This window comes from Pelecanus crispus, chromosome 1, assembly GCF_030463565.1.
Source record: "Pelecanus crispus isolate bPelCri1 chromosome 1, bPelCri1.pri, whole genome shotgun sequence".
NCBI lineage: Eukaryota > Metazoa > Chordata > Aves > Pelecaniformes > Pelecanidae > Pelecanus > Pelecanus crispus.
Genome location: NC_134643.1, coordinates 64,532,845 through 64,553,084, shown reverse-complemented (window position 1 = coordinate 64,553,084; position 20,240 = coordinate 64,532,845). Strand labels below are relative to the sequence as shown.

At 42.1% G+C, this 20,240-nt stretch overlaps 1 protein-coding gene across 1 annotated transcript in view; it reads left to right on the top strand.

Moving 5' to 3' along the window:
• TBXAS1 (thromboxane A synthase 1) overlaps window positions 1-20,240 on the top strand; it is a 231,588-nt gene that overhangs the window by 95,609 nt on the left and 115,739 nt on the right. Inside the window, exon 4 of the mRNA XM_075706989.1 lies at window positions 7,996-8,092. Coding sequence (XP_075563104.1) covers window positions 7,996-8,092 — 97 coding nt within the window. The remainder of the gene's footprint in view (window positions 1-7,995; window positions 8,093-20,240) is intronic.

The window sequence follows — 20,240 nt, the reverse complement described above, 5'->3', positions numbered from 1 at the left end:
GCCTGAGATGAGACTGCTGTCACGCCGCGTCTCGCAAACCCGCAGAAAGGCCGGGCACAGAAATATGCTGAAACCCACAGGAAACGTCTGCTGCACCGTCACATGAGGTCAGTCAGGCATACCGTGCCTTAACAAAACAAGCTTTGGTGAAAATGTCACAGTCTAAACACGGGTAACAAAACACAGACTAATACAGTCCAAGCTTGGTGGGAAACACCATGGGAAAAGATTTAGAAGCCGCCTTCTGGCGATCTTGCCGAGGTGAAGAGCTATGAGCGCTTTTCAGCGTCACTCAGCAGCAATAGCACCGCAAACCCAGGTGGGAGGAGCGACTGGTTTCTTATTAATATCACAGTATTTCTCATTTCCAGTAGCATCCTCTAAAAGCAGTACCCTATTTACAGCTTTCATTTCGCATTAATGAAGTGGAATACTGATGTGGCTAATCAGCGCTAGCGGTATGATGCAAGCACGCAGAGCAGCAGTGGTGGTGGCAATCATCTTCGCCCAGTTGCCAAGATAAAAATAACCCCCGCCAGCCGTGGGAAGCGGCAGCTCCCCAGCTGCGGAGCAGCACAGCCTGGGACCCCGTGGCTCCGCGCTGCCCTGCTGCCCGGCTTCTCCCGCAGCCCACCTGGAGCAGGAAAAGAAACGATTCTGCATCCCTGTCCGTCCCCTTTGCTGCTTCTCTTCCCAACCTCTGAACATGGGCATGAGTTTTCATACTTGCACCTGGATCTGGACTCGGATTGCCTCAGAAAACCAAATGGACATGGATTGCCAAATATGCTTATATAATTCAGAGGTGTTCTTTTTTTCTCTTCATGGCACTTTGTGAGCTTAATTTAATCCCTGTCATTCCTTATATGTGGGTAAATGTCATCTACTTCATTTCATTTCATGAATTAACACAGCCATGGAGAGCCTGCGTCTCCCGCACTGCTCACTTGGAAGGGGGAAGGGATTAGTAAATGTGTGTGACATCCTCAAGTTGCTAAACCCCAGCCGGGGTTAGAGATGCCCAGAAATAGGTCTTGTTTGCACCCTGGTGTAAGGTACCTGAAAGACTCTACCAGCTCGGTACCTTGTAATGCCCCAGTCAGCCCTCCTTCTCCTTACTGTCAACCTTAAATATACCACGAGTCTCTCGCTGCACCTGACAAGGGAGGAGCTCCTTTAAAAATAACTGTGCTTTTAGTGGTGGGGAGAGTATAAATAATCCTGGAATTTTCTTCCTTTTTTGATACTTCCTTAAGCATGTCAGAAAGCAGAGGTCTTTTGGCAAGGTGCAAGTTTGAGATAGCGCAGAGGTTCTTGGTATGTAGAAGATAGCATTTTTAATCCCGGGTATGTGGACAAAGAGGTGGAGGCACAGCAATACAGAGCGGCGCAGAAAGTGTGCGCGAATGTCTGGGCATCCTGTTACATGATATTTTGAATACAGTCCGGAATTAAATTAATAGTTCTATGTGCTTATTTTAAAGCTTTCATGACATGAAAAGAAGCGTAGTTCATCGAAAAAGGAAATGAGGAACAATTTATTCTTAAATAGAAATCACTGTGGCCGTGTCTTCTTTTTCATGAATTTACACAATGGGTTGGATTAGTCTCTGGCTGAGGCATGTGTGTGCGTGTTGGCAGAGCTGTGCTTTGAAACTTTTCTCTGTGCCTGAGACTGCTCAGTGCTACCGGGGCTTCATTTTCATGTGCAGTAAGTTCACCTGTTTCTAGGGCATTGTGGCTTTTTGTTGGTGGTTTGTTTTTTTTTTTTTCCCCTTACGCAGTAATGTGCATTTCTCAGTTCTCTAATCTGGAGATACTCAGCTTGTCAGTGCTTTATAAAAATAGTCCAGGAAGGCACCCTGCCAGCTAGAGTCACAGCCTGGGGTGCAGGAGAAGTGGCACGAGAGTTAGCTCCCAACTTTCCAGCAGCCTTCCCCCTGCCTGAAGAAAGCCGGCATGGGATTTCCAGGTGTACATGGCAGCTGAAGAGCTCTGTTGCAACAGGGAGTCAAAAAAAATAGCTGATTGCTGGCAATTCCTGGCTCCTCTGTACCTGCCTGTGCCCCAGTCCCTCAGGTGGAAAATGGAGGACATTGTTTTCCCCACTGTTTGTTCCTCCAGGTTATTTAAATTGTAGGCTCTGCAGGCCTAGAATAAGCCTCCTACTTATGTATAACTCCTGCCAAATTAGGGCCTGGGGACCTTGGAGGCCTCTAGCTGCTAATACAACACAAATAATAACGGGACTCATGGCACGTTACGTATCGCTTAGTCCTACAGAGTCTGAATTGCCTGCAAGAGCTGGAAGGGGACAGTGCTCGTGACAAATCAATTTGCTGACCTCTGAAATAAGTAGGCAAGTAACACCAGGTTTGAGTCCTATTTTAAACAAGTGGTGTGCTATTCGTTTTTTACATTTCTCTGCCTGCAGTGAATGGGTGTTTCTAAACAGAAGAGGCAGAGTGATCAAGGAACTTTTTTTTAAAGGAAATGTCTCCTAAAAAAATTAGCCTTTTCCCCTGTATTTCTCTGTCTTTGCATACCTCTCCTTTTTTCCTCCTCTTTTTTTTTTTTTTTTTTTTGTTCTTTACTCTTCCCTGAGGAAGATACGGATAACAAAATTTTCTATTTTCATTTAGCTTTCCAGATGATCTTTGTGTACTTTACCAGACTGCAGCATAGAAAACAAAGCCTTGTTTATTGCCTAACAGCATATATGTGTTTTATGATTCATGCGTTGTGTTTGTAATACATGGGACTGATAATAGATAGGGAGATCAAAGTCTTCTGTGAATTGACAGCAGCACTATAAACAAGGTGAAAGGTTTGCAGGTGTTTCCCACACGGGTGTTTCACAAAAACGTGTGGCCCTCTGCCACGATGTACTGCGTGCGCGCTCCATCTTTTCCTGCGCAGCAAGGCAACGTTGCTGTGTGCTTTGCTCCGAGAGCATGTCCGTGGCTCAGGACCTGAGGGATGCTCTCGGCAGCGGGTGACCGTGCAGTGTGACCAGAGAGATCTTGGGGGCACAGAAAGGATAATGCTAAATTGATCCTTCAAGTTAAAAGTAGCTGATTGATCTGCGACATTGCCTGAGAACAGAGATCTGCGTTCCTGGCGGGGTGGTCCCTGGCAAACATTGGAAAGGGAGATGGTGTGCTTGGGTGTTGCAGGAGGGATGGGGCAGGCCAACCTGCCTCTCACCTCACTGCTCCTGCCTCAACTCGTGGTTGGACTCAGCAGCTCATCTCTCGGGCATCTCTTACCTCCATGGGGTAACTTCTGTGGCCGTGGCCATGGCCATGGCAGGCGCTAAGTATGAGCTGGGACACCTGGGCCACATCTCTGCAGAGAGCAATGGTGGGGCACACGCAAACCAGCAGGAAATCATTGCTGGATTGCTGCTTATTCTTGCCCGTAAAAGAAAAGGCGCATTTACTAAATGACTAAATATTTGCCAAGAGGACCTCAACATCCTGGGTGAACATGAGGCACAAGTCTCTGTCCCTTTCATTAATTGCCCTGGGAGTGGTGCTTGTCTACTCTTACGAACCAAACCGCTGCAGTTGAGCGTGTTGGGTGTTTGTAGCCTCTTAAGTTATTAAAATGCTCTGAATGCAGACTGACTTCTTTTGCTCAATATACTATAACATAACTACCCCCTTGAGCTGTGAGCCCTTTGGTGAACACACTGGAGGGCAGCCTGCCTTTTCTGTAGCTTGTGGGAGTAAATCCGTGCCCTCTGTCAAACGCTTCTGAAAAACTCCTTGCCTGGCCCTCCTGGGGATGGTGCAGCACACAGCTGCCCGCTTCTGCACCGGCAGTCCGCTGGGGCGACAGCTCCTCATCCACCCTTTCATCTGCTGGAGGAAGCTCACGCTGTCCTTGTGCTGTTGATGTACTGGTACCAGGTCTTTCCTGTCTCACCTTTCAACGAAGATAAAGCTGCTGGTCTAAAAATGTGGATTTTTTTTCTCTGTTTTGGAGGGCTGCAATTTAAACTGAATTTTAGTAGAAACTGCCCTAATGGCATAATTTAAATAACTGAGGCCTCATCTACACTTGAAAATTACACTCATGCATGGCTCATGAAATTTATTTTTGCTGGTAAGGCTGTGTTACAACAGATTCCTGTGTGGACAGAGGACACCGTACTACATTCACATGTTCTTATTTCTGTGCAGGAGTAAGCTAGAGGGTCAGGAGCATTTGTATTACATCCTGAATGCCCTACATGAAAATATTACAAAGGGTTGGGTCAAGAAGCGTGGTGGTACTGTATCACTGTAGTTAAAGGTAGGACTTCTGCGTGTGGACAAGCCCTGTGAAAAGATTAACCTAGAGAAAGTTAATAAAAAGTGCTGTCCTAAATTATTCATGAATCCATTTGTAATGCACTTGCCGGGAGGCTTTTGTTTTTCTCAAACTCTTATTTATTAAAATCTGACAAGAATATCGGGTTTTGTTCAATAATAAATCTAAGTCTATGTGAGGCTGGTGATATCCTCATGTAGTAATACAGAATCAAAATGAAGTTACATGGCAGGGGTGAATATGTTATTTACTTGGGAAGAATAGATTATTGCTCAGGAGGATTTTATCTTTTACTTGCCATTTCGGAAAAAGTAAAATAAAATCTAGTTGGGAGATATCCTCTTGGTTTGTGACTGAGGCCTTGATCCCACAAAGGATTTAAAATATGTTAAAACTTCATTAAGCACATTTTTGGTGGCTTTGCAGGTTCTGGACCTGTGTTTTCTAAATGAAATATCTCAGATGATCTTGTTTCATACTTCGCTGTTCTTGTCCTTTTTCATTAACTTCAGGGAAGATCATGGAAGTCATTCTCCTAGCCTGTGGATTTTGATTTCCAAAGCATGTCCGTACACACCCTCTTCTTCCTGTGTCCTAGAAAAGGTTAGAAAGATTTTATATAGAAAGTAGGAGAATGGAAAAAAGCCAGGAAGAGAGCTTTGACTGTTTGGGGTACAATAAAAGATGGTGGCCGGTGTGTGCTTTACAGCAGTCATTCCTTAAAAGCAGGCAGAACTTTGGTTAAAAAGCAATTTAAGATATTTTTGCAGTATTTTCAGTTTATTAATTTTAGGAGATTTTTTTTTTTTTCTCCCTTCTCTTCTTTCTCCTTCTCTGCCTTTATTTATAACTGGACAAGGAAAGGAAAAACAGGTGCCTATAGATAGAAAGTTAGAGAAGAGTAAATAAAAAAGAAAGAGCTTAGCTGTGGAAGCAGAACTGGGAGTTCGGGTGTCTGGTCTGAGTTGGAGGATGATGAATAGATTTGTTTGCATAAACTTGGCTTGTGAGTCACTTTCTCATAAAAGCAGCTTGAGTAGGAGATGCTCCTGTCCCAAATTTTAGTCCTGAATGCTTTCAAACACAAAGTGCACTGTGACGTAAGGGCTCTGACTGTGAGTACCATCCTGTTATTCCAGTGGACCGGAGCTGGAGCTCTGCAACTTCCCAAGTTTAAAATAAACTGCAAGTGTCTCTCACACACGTACACACACACATATGCTTTGCATGATGTATCATGCGGTGCCTTTTGGTGGTCAGGGTTAAGCTGTCTGTGTAGACATAATCAGCTTCTGACTCAGATTTGGTATCTGGTGTTAGGGATTTGGTCCCTGTGAAAAGCTGTGTGTTGGAGGACCATCAGTCACTAACCATTAAATGAGACAAGGAACTTGATAAACTTGGAGAGGGGAAGAGAAAAGCAAGATGTGAGCATGAGAGGTTAGTGTTCATGGCTGATCATCCTGGGTAGGCTTGGAGTGGCACAGGTCTTCGCCTTGGGAGCTTGCTTTGCCTCGTTAATGCCAGAGAAATTGTACAAAGCACATGGGGAAGGGGCACGTAGGGCATTATCCTCTTTTGCCAAAGACTGTGATCAAAGCACTCTTTAAAATGAGGCCTCAGCTCTTTCTTATGCACCTGTTAGGATTCTGAAGAAAAGTTTGACCATTAACAGACAGCTACTTCGCTGTGGTTTAGCAAACTGGGAGAGGTGAAAAAGGTTTATTTTAGTAGAATGTACAACCTGTATCTAAGGTTCAAGTGGAGCCTGTGAGTTGGATTTGGGAAATAACAGTTCCCTCTTGAAACCCACCAGAGAAGAAAAGAAGATCTCTTCCTTCCTGAAGAAAATTATTTTCTTGTTCTTCCCTGCCATTTGTTTGTTATGAGTTTTGGTGGTATGGGGGTCAAGGTGGACTGTGAAACCCTGCTTTGGAATCAAGATATTTGTCTGACTTGTTTGCCCCCGGTGAAATCAGTGCTGCTGCAGCTTCATTGCCATGGGAACCTCCAGTTACTAAATTTAATTCAGCCCAGGGTTTGCTTGTCTGTTCTGTTACTGCAATGTAGACAGGTGATAAGCAATATGATATAGCTTAGTATCAATATACCAAAATGATTAAGCATCGATATTATCACAGTGTTGCAGCATCTGTGGTATTGCTCTTGTGTTCTGCTCTGAGCTGCCTGGCTCTCCTGTGCCTGCCTCCAGCCTCCTCTTCCTCTCTGCTGGCAGAGCAATGGCAGCACCGCCTGTATAGTCTTTCTGGTCCAGCAATCGGCAAAGGTAGGGACTGCAGGCAAGAGCTGCTTGCTGGTGGTACTCCTTCCTCCCCCTGCAGAGCAGCCAAGCACAGAGTGCTCGTGGGCCTTGGGGGCAATGCTGTTGGAGAAGGGAGCTCTGCACCCCTAGGATTTGTGGGGTTGGGATGGGTCCCGGTACCTCTCCAGCATCCAGAATGGTGTGAAGTCCCCAAAGGACAGACCCTGGCTCCAAAGATCAGATTAAACTGGAAGCAGAAGATAGAGGGTGTATGAGCAGAGAGTGAGAGACCCCTATCACCCAGCCCTCTAAAGTTTTATTCATTTCTTTATACTTGGTGGACCTTTTCCTTCCTCCCCCCCATTGGTGTTATGTAAGGTTCAGGTGGTATTTGTTAAATGGTCATGTTCACGATAATGCACAGCCTGGGGTCTGAGATGCACTTGGTTCCAGTGTTAGTAGAAATGGTGGAAGTGTGCCTTTAATGCAGCCATGATGGGGGGGACTTCTGGAAAGGCTCACTGTAGGCAGAGCTTTGCTATGGAGAGACATTTCATGTGGCTAACTGCAGGATAACTGATTTTGTAGGTCTTCCATGATTGTTTGGGTTGTTGGGTACTAATGTTTTGCTCCTCTGTAGTTTTGTTTAGTGGATACTACATCACTTTGTACAGAATTCATAGTGGGCATAGAGTGTGTAAACCTGTATGTTGAAATGTTGGCTGAATAATGATTAAATCAGTGAAAGGAGGTTGTAGGTCTCTTCTCCCAAGTAGATAACCATAGGACAAGAGGAAATGGGGTCAAGCTGTGCCAGGGGAGGTTTAGATTCGATATTAGGAAAAATTTCTTCACGGAAAGGGTAGTCAAGCATTGGAACAGGCTGCCCAGAGAGGTGGTGGAGTCACCATCCCCGGAAGAGTTCAAAAAAACGGGTAGATGTGGCACTTCGGGACAAGGTTTAGTGGGCATGGTGGTGTTGGGTTGATGATTGGAATGATGATCTTAGAGATCCTTTCCAATCTTAATGATTCCTAGTTTTTACTTTCATTATAAATGATCCAGCCACCAAGCCAGGAGGTGTGGGGTTGCTACTCTACCCTTAATTGGTTTAGTGGTGGACTTGGTAATGTTAGGTTAATGGTTGGACTGGATGATCTTAAAGGTCTTTTCCAACCTAAACGATTCTGTGATTCTATGAAAAGGTTTTAAGCCATTTCCTTTAAATTCCAGGACCATGCCTCTTGTTTTAATAGTTGAGAGGATGGGGAAAGATACTGATTTACCCAAGGGAATATATTTTCTGTGATACTTGTTCATGGCAAGTGTTTGCAAGCCAACAGAGGTATTCTGGAGAAGGTGATGGTTCTTTGGTTGATGTTATCTGCTAAAATGACTCTTTTCTTTCTTTGTAGGTACTACATTGGTCGCCAGATGTTTGTGGTGGTCTCCACACCAGAGGTGATCAAAGAAATCTTAGTGACAGACTTCAGTAACTTCACCAACAGAACTGTAAGTAGATAGAAAGGCTGGCTTTGTGGACGGAGGTGGCAGTACTGTTAGTTTGAGCTCAGACCAAAAGTGACTGCAAGGGAGCTGGAAATAGAGAGAGGGGGGAAAGTGCAACATGGTTCAATGAAACTTGAAGGTATATAAACTCACTATATACATTTCAAAGACTCCTCTTACCAGGACACTCTGAGGATGAAATAGAATGCCCTTAAAAGAGATACAGTGCCCTTGTGACTGAGGCACCAGATGGATGCTGAAGAGAGAGGCTTTCAATACTCAGTTTTGCCATTGACCTCCTGTGAAACCCTGGGAAAATCATTTACTAGCTGTCTTCCTTGTTCTCAATCTGTAACATGGGGACAGTGTTATTTGCTTCCTCCCACCTGTGGTCTGGTTTGTGTTTTTAGGCTTTCTAAGGCTGGAGCGGGCTGCCTGGGACAGGGACATGCCTCCTGCAGTTAATGTGCGTTGCTTTGTCATACTTACCCCTCTGAAAATAACAAATAGCAAAGAATGAATTTGGGGTTAGCAAATAATTTAACATATGCTCTTGGTTACTTATTTTACTTATCTGTATACACCCATATGTTAAAAACCTATTTTTCAAGTACTGGTTAGAACAAATAATGAGGGGGGAATGGCCAGAGGGATAGTAAAGATTTCCAGCAGTTCTTCAGCATTTTACAAGGGAATACTGTCACTGTGACCGCACGCTGCCTCAGTGCCATCCATTCCCTGCTTCCTCCTGGCCCCTTTGTATGCTCAAACCTGCTCAAATAAACCCGCATGTGTTCAGGAGGGTTGTTTGTGCCCTCAGGGAAAATTTCATCTCTGATCAGCTGTCTGTCTCCTCTGCCCCTCTGATCCTCTCTGCAACCAGACAGTCTGTCTGCAGACTGCTTGTCTCCTTTGCTTGCTGCTTTTGGTACATGAGGTTCATCTTGCGGCTACCTGTATCTTATTTAACAACCACTTGTACCAGTCACCCTCCATTCTGCCTAGAACTCGCATCCGAATGGAAGAATCCCAGTGTGCCAGCTTCTTAGGCTGAAGTTCTTGTGCGTGGCAAGGGTCTTTTCCCCATTTGCTCTATATTTGAAGGAATTTCCCTTCCCTTCCCTTCCCTTCTTCCACTCCCAGGCAGGAACCCTATTTCTTCCTGTCTATAACTTTCTCATTCTTTTCTCCTGTATATTTGATAGGAATAGACTGTACCCACTATTCATAGCAGTAGCTGGTGCCCAAATAACACCTTCCCGAAATTAGAGAGCATTCCTTTGAGGGTACATTCAGATATTTGTTCTGCTCTTAATTTTAGTCAGCCTTGTCATTTGAATATATCTGTCTGTGCATTGTCACCCTTCTTATTTGGTGAATTTTTTCTTTCTCTCCAGGCTTTTATGGTCAGAGATTTATCTCTCTTTCTTGTGGTTGTACATCCATCTGTCATGGTCTGTAACATTTGTGTTCCTCTCTAAAATTCAGGTAGGTCAGGTCACTGTAGCCACTTTCTCTCCCCGTTTTTTTCCTTCGTCAGTGATCAGCTAGGTATAGCTGTCTGTGTAGGCTTGCCCCTATCACTTGACTGTCCCCTGAACCATTTGTGGCTTTTCTGCACAACATCCTGCTTTTTATGGATGAGGAACTGAGGCACAGACTGAGTGACGTCCCCGCCACTAACCAGAAAGTGTGTGGCAGATGAGAAAATTTAACTCCTAGCCTTCTCTCTAATGAAACGAACAGTTTCCCCCCTGTGCACTGTTGATATTTCTGGCTTGTTTAATGCCCATGAGTCTAATTCAGATGAACTTGCTTCATCTTATATGCTTTATCTGCTTGTTCCATGGTCTTCTCACACAGCTGCGATCTTTGAGTGTTGTTATTTCTCACTTTCCATTTTGTTCCCCCTGCTCCAGACATTGCTTTTCACCTACTGAAGATAAGCAGCCTTCTGTTTCTGGATCCTTCCACATCTAACCTGGGGATCTTTTTCACCTCTTGAATTTTCACACTGGAAGCTGCCTCTCCTCTTTAATTCACAATCAGCTCTCTTGGTGAAGTGTTCAGCTATCCTGTACGCTAACGATTCTATATGAAAATAAATAATACTAGATGGTATGTAATGAAGGCCAGCGGAATTTATTCAGATGTGATTTTGGTTGTATGTGAATAATGGTTGAAAGGTGAGAGTGAGAAAAGCACTTTCTAAGTAATACAATTCTTTCTTCTCATATTGACTGAATAAATGTTGTTTTAAGACTTTTAATAGGGTTGCTTCTGTTTGTATATTTCAAAATTACTCAAAGCAAGCTCCTCTACTTTAAGTGAGGGTTTCTATTTGCCAGTGGAGAATTTGAAATGCAAAATAGATCCCCCTACCTTATTTTACCCATTCCTTCCCAAAATGGTCTACTGATAGGTGGTTATAGAATTGACTTCTCAGTGCTGTTCACAAAGCTAGGCTAATGTCTTTCAGTCCAGACATGGCACACGCTTGTTATTTCAACCCAAAGCGTTTTTTAGATTAAGAGTGTCAGTCTTTAAGGGAGAGAAGGGTGGGAAATGGGGTGAGACCACTGGGTTTGAAGAGGCCTTTGGAAAACCCACCGTGCTTTGCTTTTCTTCCCCACCTTCCCAAATGCATTTCCAAAATCATGATTTGTACCTCATCCACCAGAGGTGAAATGTGAGTTATCTAACCCAAAATGCCACAAAGAGAGATTATTCACCACACTCTGTAGCAGTTGTAGCAATCATATGTTAATGAAGTGTCACTAAGTTGCAGGCTGCACGAGACTAATTTGAAAAGCTAAGTGTATTAGGGGGTAGGAAAAGTTTATATTCCATGTTTATGTTGCTGTTCTTTCAATTAATCTTAAAATAGATATATTTTAGAGTAAGAGACGATGGGAAGTAGAACTTGTGAAGGGTTGCAAACAGTGGATGATGTACTTGATAGACAGAAGTGGGTAAGATGATGATTCAGTGAACTCCGAGCTTTTATTAAAGCTGTCTATAATGTGACATCATGCCTTTCAGTGCTTGTAAGAAGAATGACCTTAATCTGGGATTGTGCACTTGCTGGCTACTTGCTGGGAAGTCATCAGAAGACCTTTATGGAATCAGGGTGGTTTTTATCTGCTGAGAGGACTCTTTTGGAAGCATCTTGTGTCCTGTCTCCACATCCAGAGACCTGGCCCACTTGTACACTTCTCTCACGCTGAACCTATCTGCTCACTTATTATATGGACAAAGTACATTATGCATGTGAACAGAAGCCAAACTGCTGTTCATTTTACATATTTATGTTTCCCTTTGATATTATACATTTCACATCTTCACTATGAATATCTTTTGAATATTGCTGTAAAAAGCCTTTTAGGTTCCCTTGCCCTCTTCTGTTGTTTCTAAGTTACTGATTAGTAATTCTTGCAACAGAACTGTATGGTGACTGCAGATCAAATATGCATTAAGGTTCACTTCCTTTTAGAACAAGCAACCAAGTCTAGCACGCAGGGTGTTATTCCCCTGTAGGCATGGGGTATATTTATTGTTAACTGTATAATCACAAGAAGGCAATAACGACATTCTACTTTCCCACTTAATTTTGACTTGATTTAAGGTGAGCATTGTAGCCATTTAAAAGCAAAAATGTCTACTCTAATGTAACTTCATACTTGAGGCATGTGAAGCCTTTTCCCTATGTTTTTAATTATAGTTGAAGAAGAAAAGATGAAAATTAGCTTATAGACCTTCTGCCAAAAAGTAGGGAATCGATTTTAATTTAGGTTAACCATGGAAACCTCAGTCAGCATTCTAGGCAGGGCTGTGCTGCAGTAAATGATACCTTTTTCTCACAACTATGGTAAGTCGTCTCTTGAATGAAAGTTTTCTTTTAAGAGCACTAAGACCATTTTTAGCTGCATTACTGTGTTGTGAGTGAGATAGGTTCATGATATTTGTTGCATTCTGCCAGGCGGGATAATGATACATAATCTGTTTTCAGATTGTTTTCAATTTCTGCATTGAAAATTTGTTTTTGAATTAGTACTTGAGAATAATTAAACCGTACTTTTAAAAAGGTAGGAGCAGAATGTTAAGATGGAGCACTGTGAAGAGAGAGATTACCTGGTATGTAATTTAAATGATTCAGAAGTTGTAGGCCAGAGTATTTGCTAAAAATGTGCATCAGTGAGCCCAAAGGCAAAGGTATGTACTGGCTAGTCAAGGTTTGTCAGGCTGCTGGAGTCAGCGCTCTGCCAGGATCTATGTGGCTATCACAAGCAGAAACTAGTAGTTGATCCAGACCAAATCCTTAAATCTGCATGCCAACCAGCTGGAGGAGGGTGACATTTTAAAATACAAAAACGTACACCAATTCAAATAGCTGTGAGAAAACATCACTGTTTTCTCATCAGGACCTTTGCTACTACAGTGGAAAAAGTAACAATGGATTAACAACAAGCAATAATGAAGTGGTAAAGGTAAGAATGAAAAAGTAGCATGGAAGTTGATATAATATGGCAGTACAAATTCATTGTATCCCTCTTGAAGGAAAAGAGAGTTGCCCGAGCTGCTTTTCTTTTTGCTTCTGTCTGTCCTTCCCCTTCCCCTCCTCCTAGTTCATCTGCATGGGACAAGATTATTCTTTTCATGTGTAGAATTTGCCAAAGCTGTTGGCCTCATATTTATTTTGCTAAATCTGTAAAGCGTCAGGCCTACCTGTGGCATTAAACAAATAAAATAGAGCCATCAAATAGGAAGGAGCCTGCTTTCTGCATTTTGTTCAGCTGTGGTCCAGGACGGCTGCCATACCCCTGCATCAGCTGTTCTTTCTGGTCTCTTGTTAGGGGATACAGTACTGGCAAGAAAAGGGTCTGTGTATATTGCTCTGTCAAAAGGTCTATCCAAATTTGATACAAGATGCCCTCCAGAGGTCCCTTCCAACCTCAACCATCGTGTAATTCTGTGAATTTTGGGTCAGGCCCTCAGCCAGCATAAATCAGCGTACTTCCACTAACTTCAGATGACCCTACACCGACTGATAGTGATTATTCGTCTCCAGAGCGGGGCTGGGATGCACAACTGGCTTCAAACAGCTCAGTGTGGTGCCTCAGGAACTGACTCTGTGTGTGTATGTATGTTCTTGTCCTTTCGCGAGTAAAGGGTCACTTGCGTGTCTTGTGCAAGATCTGACTTGATGCCTTCTGCCTTGATTTTTAGAGTACAGACATTGCCTGCACGCAGCAGCCGTGCTGATGTGCTGTCACTCAGTAAACAGTGGTAATTCAGTTGTGTATCCAAACCCATAGTCTGCTCCAGCTTATGGGCTGGGCTGTTCCTTCAGTCCCTCTCTCTCACAAATATGGTTTATTGTTTTGAAAAATAAACCCACTAACATATTCAGTTGGAGACATGTCATGTAAAAGTAGTTAAGGAATGAAAAGTTGTGTACTGTTGCCAAAAGGCACGTATACATGCTGTCTTGACCCTGTACCCCTGGTTATTTGGTTTAGAAATGTTTCTTTTCTTCAAATTAAACGTCCTAGGATTATTTCCAGTTGTGTCGATGCCATCATCATCCTCCTTTCATGTGAATTTCTTCGTTTATTTCCAAATTGTTGTTGCAAAGTGCGATGAACTCAGTTTGTAAACAGATGATGAGTGTGCTTTGTTAGAGGCTCAGCTTTGCGTGGGCACCGTAGTTTGGAGCACTGGTGACACACAGTATGACGGCGGGTAAGTCAATATTTGGAAAATGATTCAAAGAGATGAGGAAAAAAAGGTGAAATATATATAATGAGATCTTCATTTTTCCTCCCTTTAAAATGACTGTTCAGTGGGATGGTTTAGTACACAAGTGATGTTCCAGTGTGTGCTAATAATTTGATCGTGATATTTAGTTTTAAAAACAAACTGGTTTTTGTGGCAGCCGAGGGAAGGAACGTGGTTTAAATTTGTTCGCTGCCTCAGTCTTTTTAGACATGTTTTTTCATTTTCCCATTCCTTCATCTTGTATCATCTTGGGTTTTGCTGGGTTCACATAGGACATGGAAGGTGACCAGCTTAACGCTTTTAGAGCCAACATGTCCCAGGATTAGTTGTTACACCCGCATGTATGCATGCCTGCGTATTTGTGTATACTTATGGATGCATACGTATGCATACATTTTGATTTGGGGTCTCTGTGAGTTGAGAAGATGCTGAATCTCTAGTCCTCACTAGAGCCTTGCCGGTGTCAATTGTGCCATATCTTATTATGGAAACTTCACAAAATGTGCCTCTCTGTACATGTCGTCGTGACATTTCAGTTCCTGATGCAGCAAAACGATCACACCTGATGGCAGGCCGTGCCTTGAACATCCAGTTCTTTGTGGTACAGAGCTGCGATGTTCTCTCCTCCCTCCCTCCCTTTGTAGGACAAATTCAAGCAAGTGTCGATCCTGCCACATGTAAAATAAGGCTCAGTCTCATTGAGCTGAGAATATTCAGTGCTTCCAAAAAATCATTCTGTGCCTTACAAGGATAAGTGAAAAGGTGTCCAAGCAGTGAATTTATTAAGATTTACTTTTTTGCCTAGCAGTTTTCTGCAGCTGCTAGATCATAGTTGGTTTGAAATCTTGGCTGGTACAGCATCATTATAGAAAGGGAATTATGCTAGCAGGGAATGCGTTTGGCTGTATAGCGCTTAACTGTTTAATATTAATTTGTTTGACTGCATATTTGTGGGTGCTGTTGTACAGCCATGTGAGCCCAGATGCCTGAGTGATTTTCCAGTGCCAGTCCCTGCCAGGGAGCTGAGCAAGGGCTTTTATCCATGTTTTGACCTGATGGTTCTCACTGGGCTGTGCTGGAGCAGGAGCTCCTAGGCTCAGCAACCATAATGATGTATCTGCTTTCTTTCTGCAGTGTGCCTCCACGGCTGTCTTCTAGACATACTAGGATACCTTTCTAGCTTGATCAATGTATATGTAACTATTTTGCTGCCTTCTTTACCTGGTAAAATAGCTTTTAATTCTGGATTTCTTTTTTGTTTTTTCTTTTTGCTTTCAGAGCTTGCTGGTTAATTTTTCTGAGCAATTAAATCCAGTTTTGTTTAAATGTTTTAAAGTAGCAGTGCATATGCTTGCAATAGACACTTTAAAATTAAAATAATAAATATTGAGAGGGTCATTTCTTTCAGACTGTGTATGTCTTTTTATGCACGCACAACAAATTGCCCCTTATTCCCCATATGCTGAAGCTAATAGCACAAAACTAATGTTGTCAAATGATCACTGCTATTGACTGTAAAATTAATCAGACTTTGGCTTCAGTTGGCCTTAAAGAAAGACTTGACATATTAGTAGACTGCGTTCTGGGAACGACCCAATCCTCTGAATCCCAGTGAGATGAAGTCTGGTTTTGTGATTAGGGCTCTAGGTTGGGATTTAGGAGCTCTGAGCTCAGTTTTTGGCTTTGCTACAGAATTCCTGTGTTCACAAGGGCAAATCATTTAGGAAGTGCTTTGTCACCTTAACAAATGTAAAAGAGTGTGTTGGGAATTTCCAGCTGAACATTATCATTAGTGAATGTTAGTGCTTCAGAACTGATGGCAAAGGGTTGGGATTTGGTTTATCTGTTAATTCAAATAGTTGTGGTGAGAGGGTTTTTTTTGTTGGTTCTTAAAAGAAGCTTCAGAAATGTAGAGGAAAATGTGTTATTGAAAAGCTCTTTTTTTTTTTTTTTTTCCTTTTAAGTAACCACCTATTTTGAGTATTTAAAATAAACCCTAAAGTAGTAAAGTTAAGATTAACAGATGCAATTGAATGTATTTTGAGGATTATCTTCTCTCAAGTTTGTCATTTTTATTTGTAATTCTAATTCAGAACAGGAAACCAAGTGAAATCTCTGTCCTGCAAAGTGGGAAAGCTCATTTGTACTTACCTTGAACACCTGGCATGTGCCTCTGCTGACTAGTATTCATAAAAAGATGTTAGCATTTACTTGCTTCTAGGCACATTCTTATGTCTCATTTAATTCAGTGGGCCATGAGTGTGTATTTACATAAGTATGTTTATTAATAGGCTGTCCAGAATGGGGACGCTCCCTTACATAGGAGCTTTCGGTTTTCTGTGGCTCGCATGGTAAAGAGGGCCAACATGGTCTCTTCTCACACATTTAAGTATTTGATACAGACTTCTGAAAGTTTAGGAAGATATCGATAACAACAATTTGGAGTGCCACAGAATGGCTTACAAGCAGTCAATGTAAAAACTCTGACTGTAGGTAAGTCCAATTAGTTTGAGGATGATCTGGTTGACTGACTTGGAAAGACCCTCCGTTAAAGAGGAGAACCTCTAACTGACATTTTATTTCCTTAGAGCGGTTACTTAGATAGTTTGCTGTTTGAGGAAGGTTGTCTGCGTTGTCGTAGCTGGAGGGAGCTCTCCTGCAAGAGGTCAGCATATCCCCAGCAGTGGTGGTCAGACTGTAGCTGGGCTTGGAGAAAGCCACACTTGTTGTAAGGGTGTTATTTGAACTGGCTAATGTATCGTTGTCCAGGTAGGTCATGTGAATTTGTTTGCTTGAGATTTATGAATCTCTAATTGAGTAAGCAAACACTAACATTTGTTGTGTTTCCAGGTAAGATAGCAAATAAAACCGGCTGATCCCTCCTGTGTGAAGGGCTAGCAGTGATGGTGGAAACAGATGGGTTACACAGAGATGGAATACAAAAAATAAAAAGAACTTTCCAATTTTTCCCTTTTCCAGACATGGGTTGTCTGTTTTCAGATGCTATGGGCCATAAACCAACAGCAATGCAATTGACTGTAAGGAGGCTAGAAGGCTTAAAAACAAGTTTCCTCTTCCCTTGCCCCCCATCAAGACACGATGAATCAATAGGTTGAGACCATGGCTGATGTTGAGATGCACAGTCATCTTATCTTTTACAGGATTTATTATGAAGTGAGTTATTTGTCAGCATGGGTCTAAGTATTTGAATCTATCTCTGAGTCTTTCTCTGGCTTATTAATGGGCTGCAGTGCTGCCATCACCATGGTATCCTGCTACCTCTTCCCCTGTGAAGACTGCAAAACCGCATGTTGATGAAATTTACATTTTTAATTCTCCACTCTCCATAAAAACCATAAAAATGGTTTGCAAAACCATGGGGGAACACAAGCACAAGGACAGTCTGGTATCGAGAAATGACTAGGGTTGCTGTGTTGTTCTGTTTGTTTTTAATGTTCTCTTTTATTCTATTATACTGCAGTCATCATTGGTTCAATACCTGCTCCTAGGTAGACACCAGAACACCAGATGGATTACGTACTTTACAGCACTAATGACAGTGGCTGATAATGTGTGCAAATCTCCCTTTCACTGATTGTTCAAGGCAGTTAAGAAATACTGAATACAGCTGTACATAATTACGCTTCTTTTGAAACTAAACCAGCCTGTGAAATTTCTGCTCCTGGAAAATGGTCAAAATTAGTCAATAACAAAAACAAAACAAACAAACAACAAAAACCCAAACCCTTTGCATGTACTTAGTTAATGGTATATTGTGACATTCTGTTTCTTAGATGCTAAGCTTCCCTGCCAACTCTATTGAGACTTAAGCAAGGGGGGGAAATGCTGCATAATGAAACTACAAAAAGGTGGTTTCGCTGCAGGTGGAGGAAGATGCTGATTTGACAATACTCTGTGCATATGCACTTGTTTATGTCAGAAGGAGTTTGTGTAGGACTAAGTATGTGTTTTGGTGTGTTGCAGGTATGTGAAGGGACATTCCCACTTTCTACCCACTCCCTGTTTCTTTCGCATGTTTCTTTGTGTTCCTGTAAGATCAACTTTTGAAATTATCTTTTTTTGGCTTGTTTATCCTCACCTTTTTTTTCCTTTCTTCTATCACTCTGCAAAATTTCCTTTTCTAAACAACTGAAGAAAACAAGATCAGAGTTTTATTAGGTTTCGCCTTCCCTTCCCCCAGTTTTTCTCCTGTTGAAACTTGCCAATCACTTTTAAAGCCTACATTGGGCTTTTCTGCAGCACAGGAGATATCATTAAGGCTTTAAACCCACTAATGAGGGAAATGTGCGCTGCTTGAAGGCTCCTGCAATATTAACTACATCCAATTATGTTAGGTAAACGTATGAGTATAGTCAAAACAGGATGAAAGCATATCTTTCTATTCAGGCCAAAAGCAGTCTTCTGAGCCAATCGTTCATCAAACTTACATTGGCTATTTATTTACTGGTTTTGCAGCACTTTTTTTTTTTTTTTTAATACTGCAACACTGAGGACAAACAACACTTATAGACAGGAAAGGACTATCTATTCCCAGGGCTCTGTTCCTTATTTAAAGAACACATTTTGTTGCTGCATAAAATATTTGAAATCTTAGGGCTGATAAATATTTTTTCCTGTTTAAATACGGTATTGCTTCCTTATCTAATCAGCTATACTTAGCTGACTGTGTTATGAGTAGGTGTGATACATGTGGAGTGGAGATGCAGTTCATGCTGGTCTTTGCTGGTCCTGACCTTTGATTTCTGTTGATTTGTTGTTTTTTAAAGGGAAGTTCAACTTATCCTACTTTGGGCATATGCTGTGGGGATATTTTTTCTGAAGCTTATTTGGTCTAATAGCATGGGTTTTCAACAGTCCCTCATTTCTCACTTCTGAAACTGTTATTTGTCAGTAGCAGATTGGTTGTTTTGTTTACAGTTTTCTCCCTTTTCCCTGCTCTTGACATATAGTAGAGCATCACATCCTTTGATTCCTGCCTTTCCCAGTCTGCTTTTGTTAGAAGAGTAATTAGTTTGTCGCTTGTTCCAGAATTGATACAGGCTCAGATCACAACGTTCAAGTTGGCCTTTTTACATACCTGAGCAATCAGAATTCAGACCCAGTACTTCGCTTTGTTTTCATGTCTTTATCCACATTTGGAGATAACTCACCTGCTCATGAACAAAAAGTCCTTTTGAAACAGCTGATGGTAGAGGAACCTCTTCAGGTCTATGCAATTGATGGTTCACCGCACAGAGAAGTGATTTACATGTACCTACCCAGAAGCCTAGAAGTTCAGCACTGACTGTTGGAGCAGATGTGACACGGCAATATATGATCGTCTGAATGGTTGTCACGTATCATGCCTAAGATCTGTGTAGCCTAGCTGAGCGTCCTCTTTCAAAGGTGGCCAGAAGCAGAAGTCAAAAGAGTAGCATAACAGCAAGACAGACAGTGACAGTAGTCTTCCTTCTGGCTTATCTGCCCATCCTCCAGCAACCGGTGCTGTGGTGACTTCCAGTGCCAGAGGTTGCATCTGGGCATCATTTCTCCTAATGGCTCCATTGGCTACAAATCTGTTTCCCACCTCCACTTTTGAAGCCTTTCTATTAACTATTATGCAAGCAGGTGACTTTTTTTCATGGATGAGCTTTTTGTTTTGGCTGTGATAGGATTTGTATTTGGGGACTTGTGTGTGTGCAAGTGAAGTTCATTCCTCTTCAGTGAGAGTTAATGTGATACACATGGGTATTATTATACTAATCCTTGCAAGCCTCTGCTCTTCATTTTAAATCTTTTAGAAGTAGTATTGCCATCTCAAAAATAGTGTGAATAATTCTCTCTTTAGTCATTTATTCAGATAGCTTAATCCATTTACCTGCCTTTATGTTTGTATTTGAACTTAAACATATGAAAGGTTTGGTTTTTTTTTTTTTTAATATAATGATAATATTCTTATCTAGCACAATGCTAACAACCTTTTGTTAAGATGCCTTAGCTGGACTTACCTTTCCCACAGCAAGGCCTACAGAATGGATCATGTGAGCATTCCTCATCTGGTTCATCTCAGAAGCTAATCTGTCTTAGTTCATGTATCAATGCAGGCTTTTTCAAAACTATGCAGGCTGACTTGGCACTGAAGCAGATGATGAGTGCTCACATGGGCTCTCCACCAGCTCCATTTCAATGGTGGTAATCTCCAATAGATGGGGGGTGGGGAACAGCTGATGGGGTAGTAGCATCTTAAATTGATGCAGCTGTTTTTGCAGTGGTTCTTCTGACTAGACCCTGTAAAGTTGTCTTCTGATCTTTACAAAATTACCTAGCAATTACCTCCAGTAGATTTGTTCTAAGCAAAAAATTTTTGCCATCC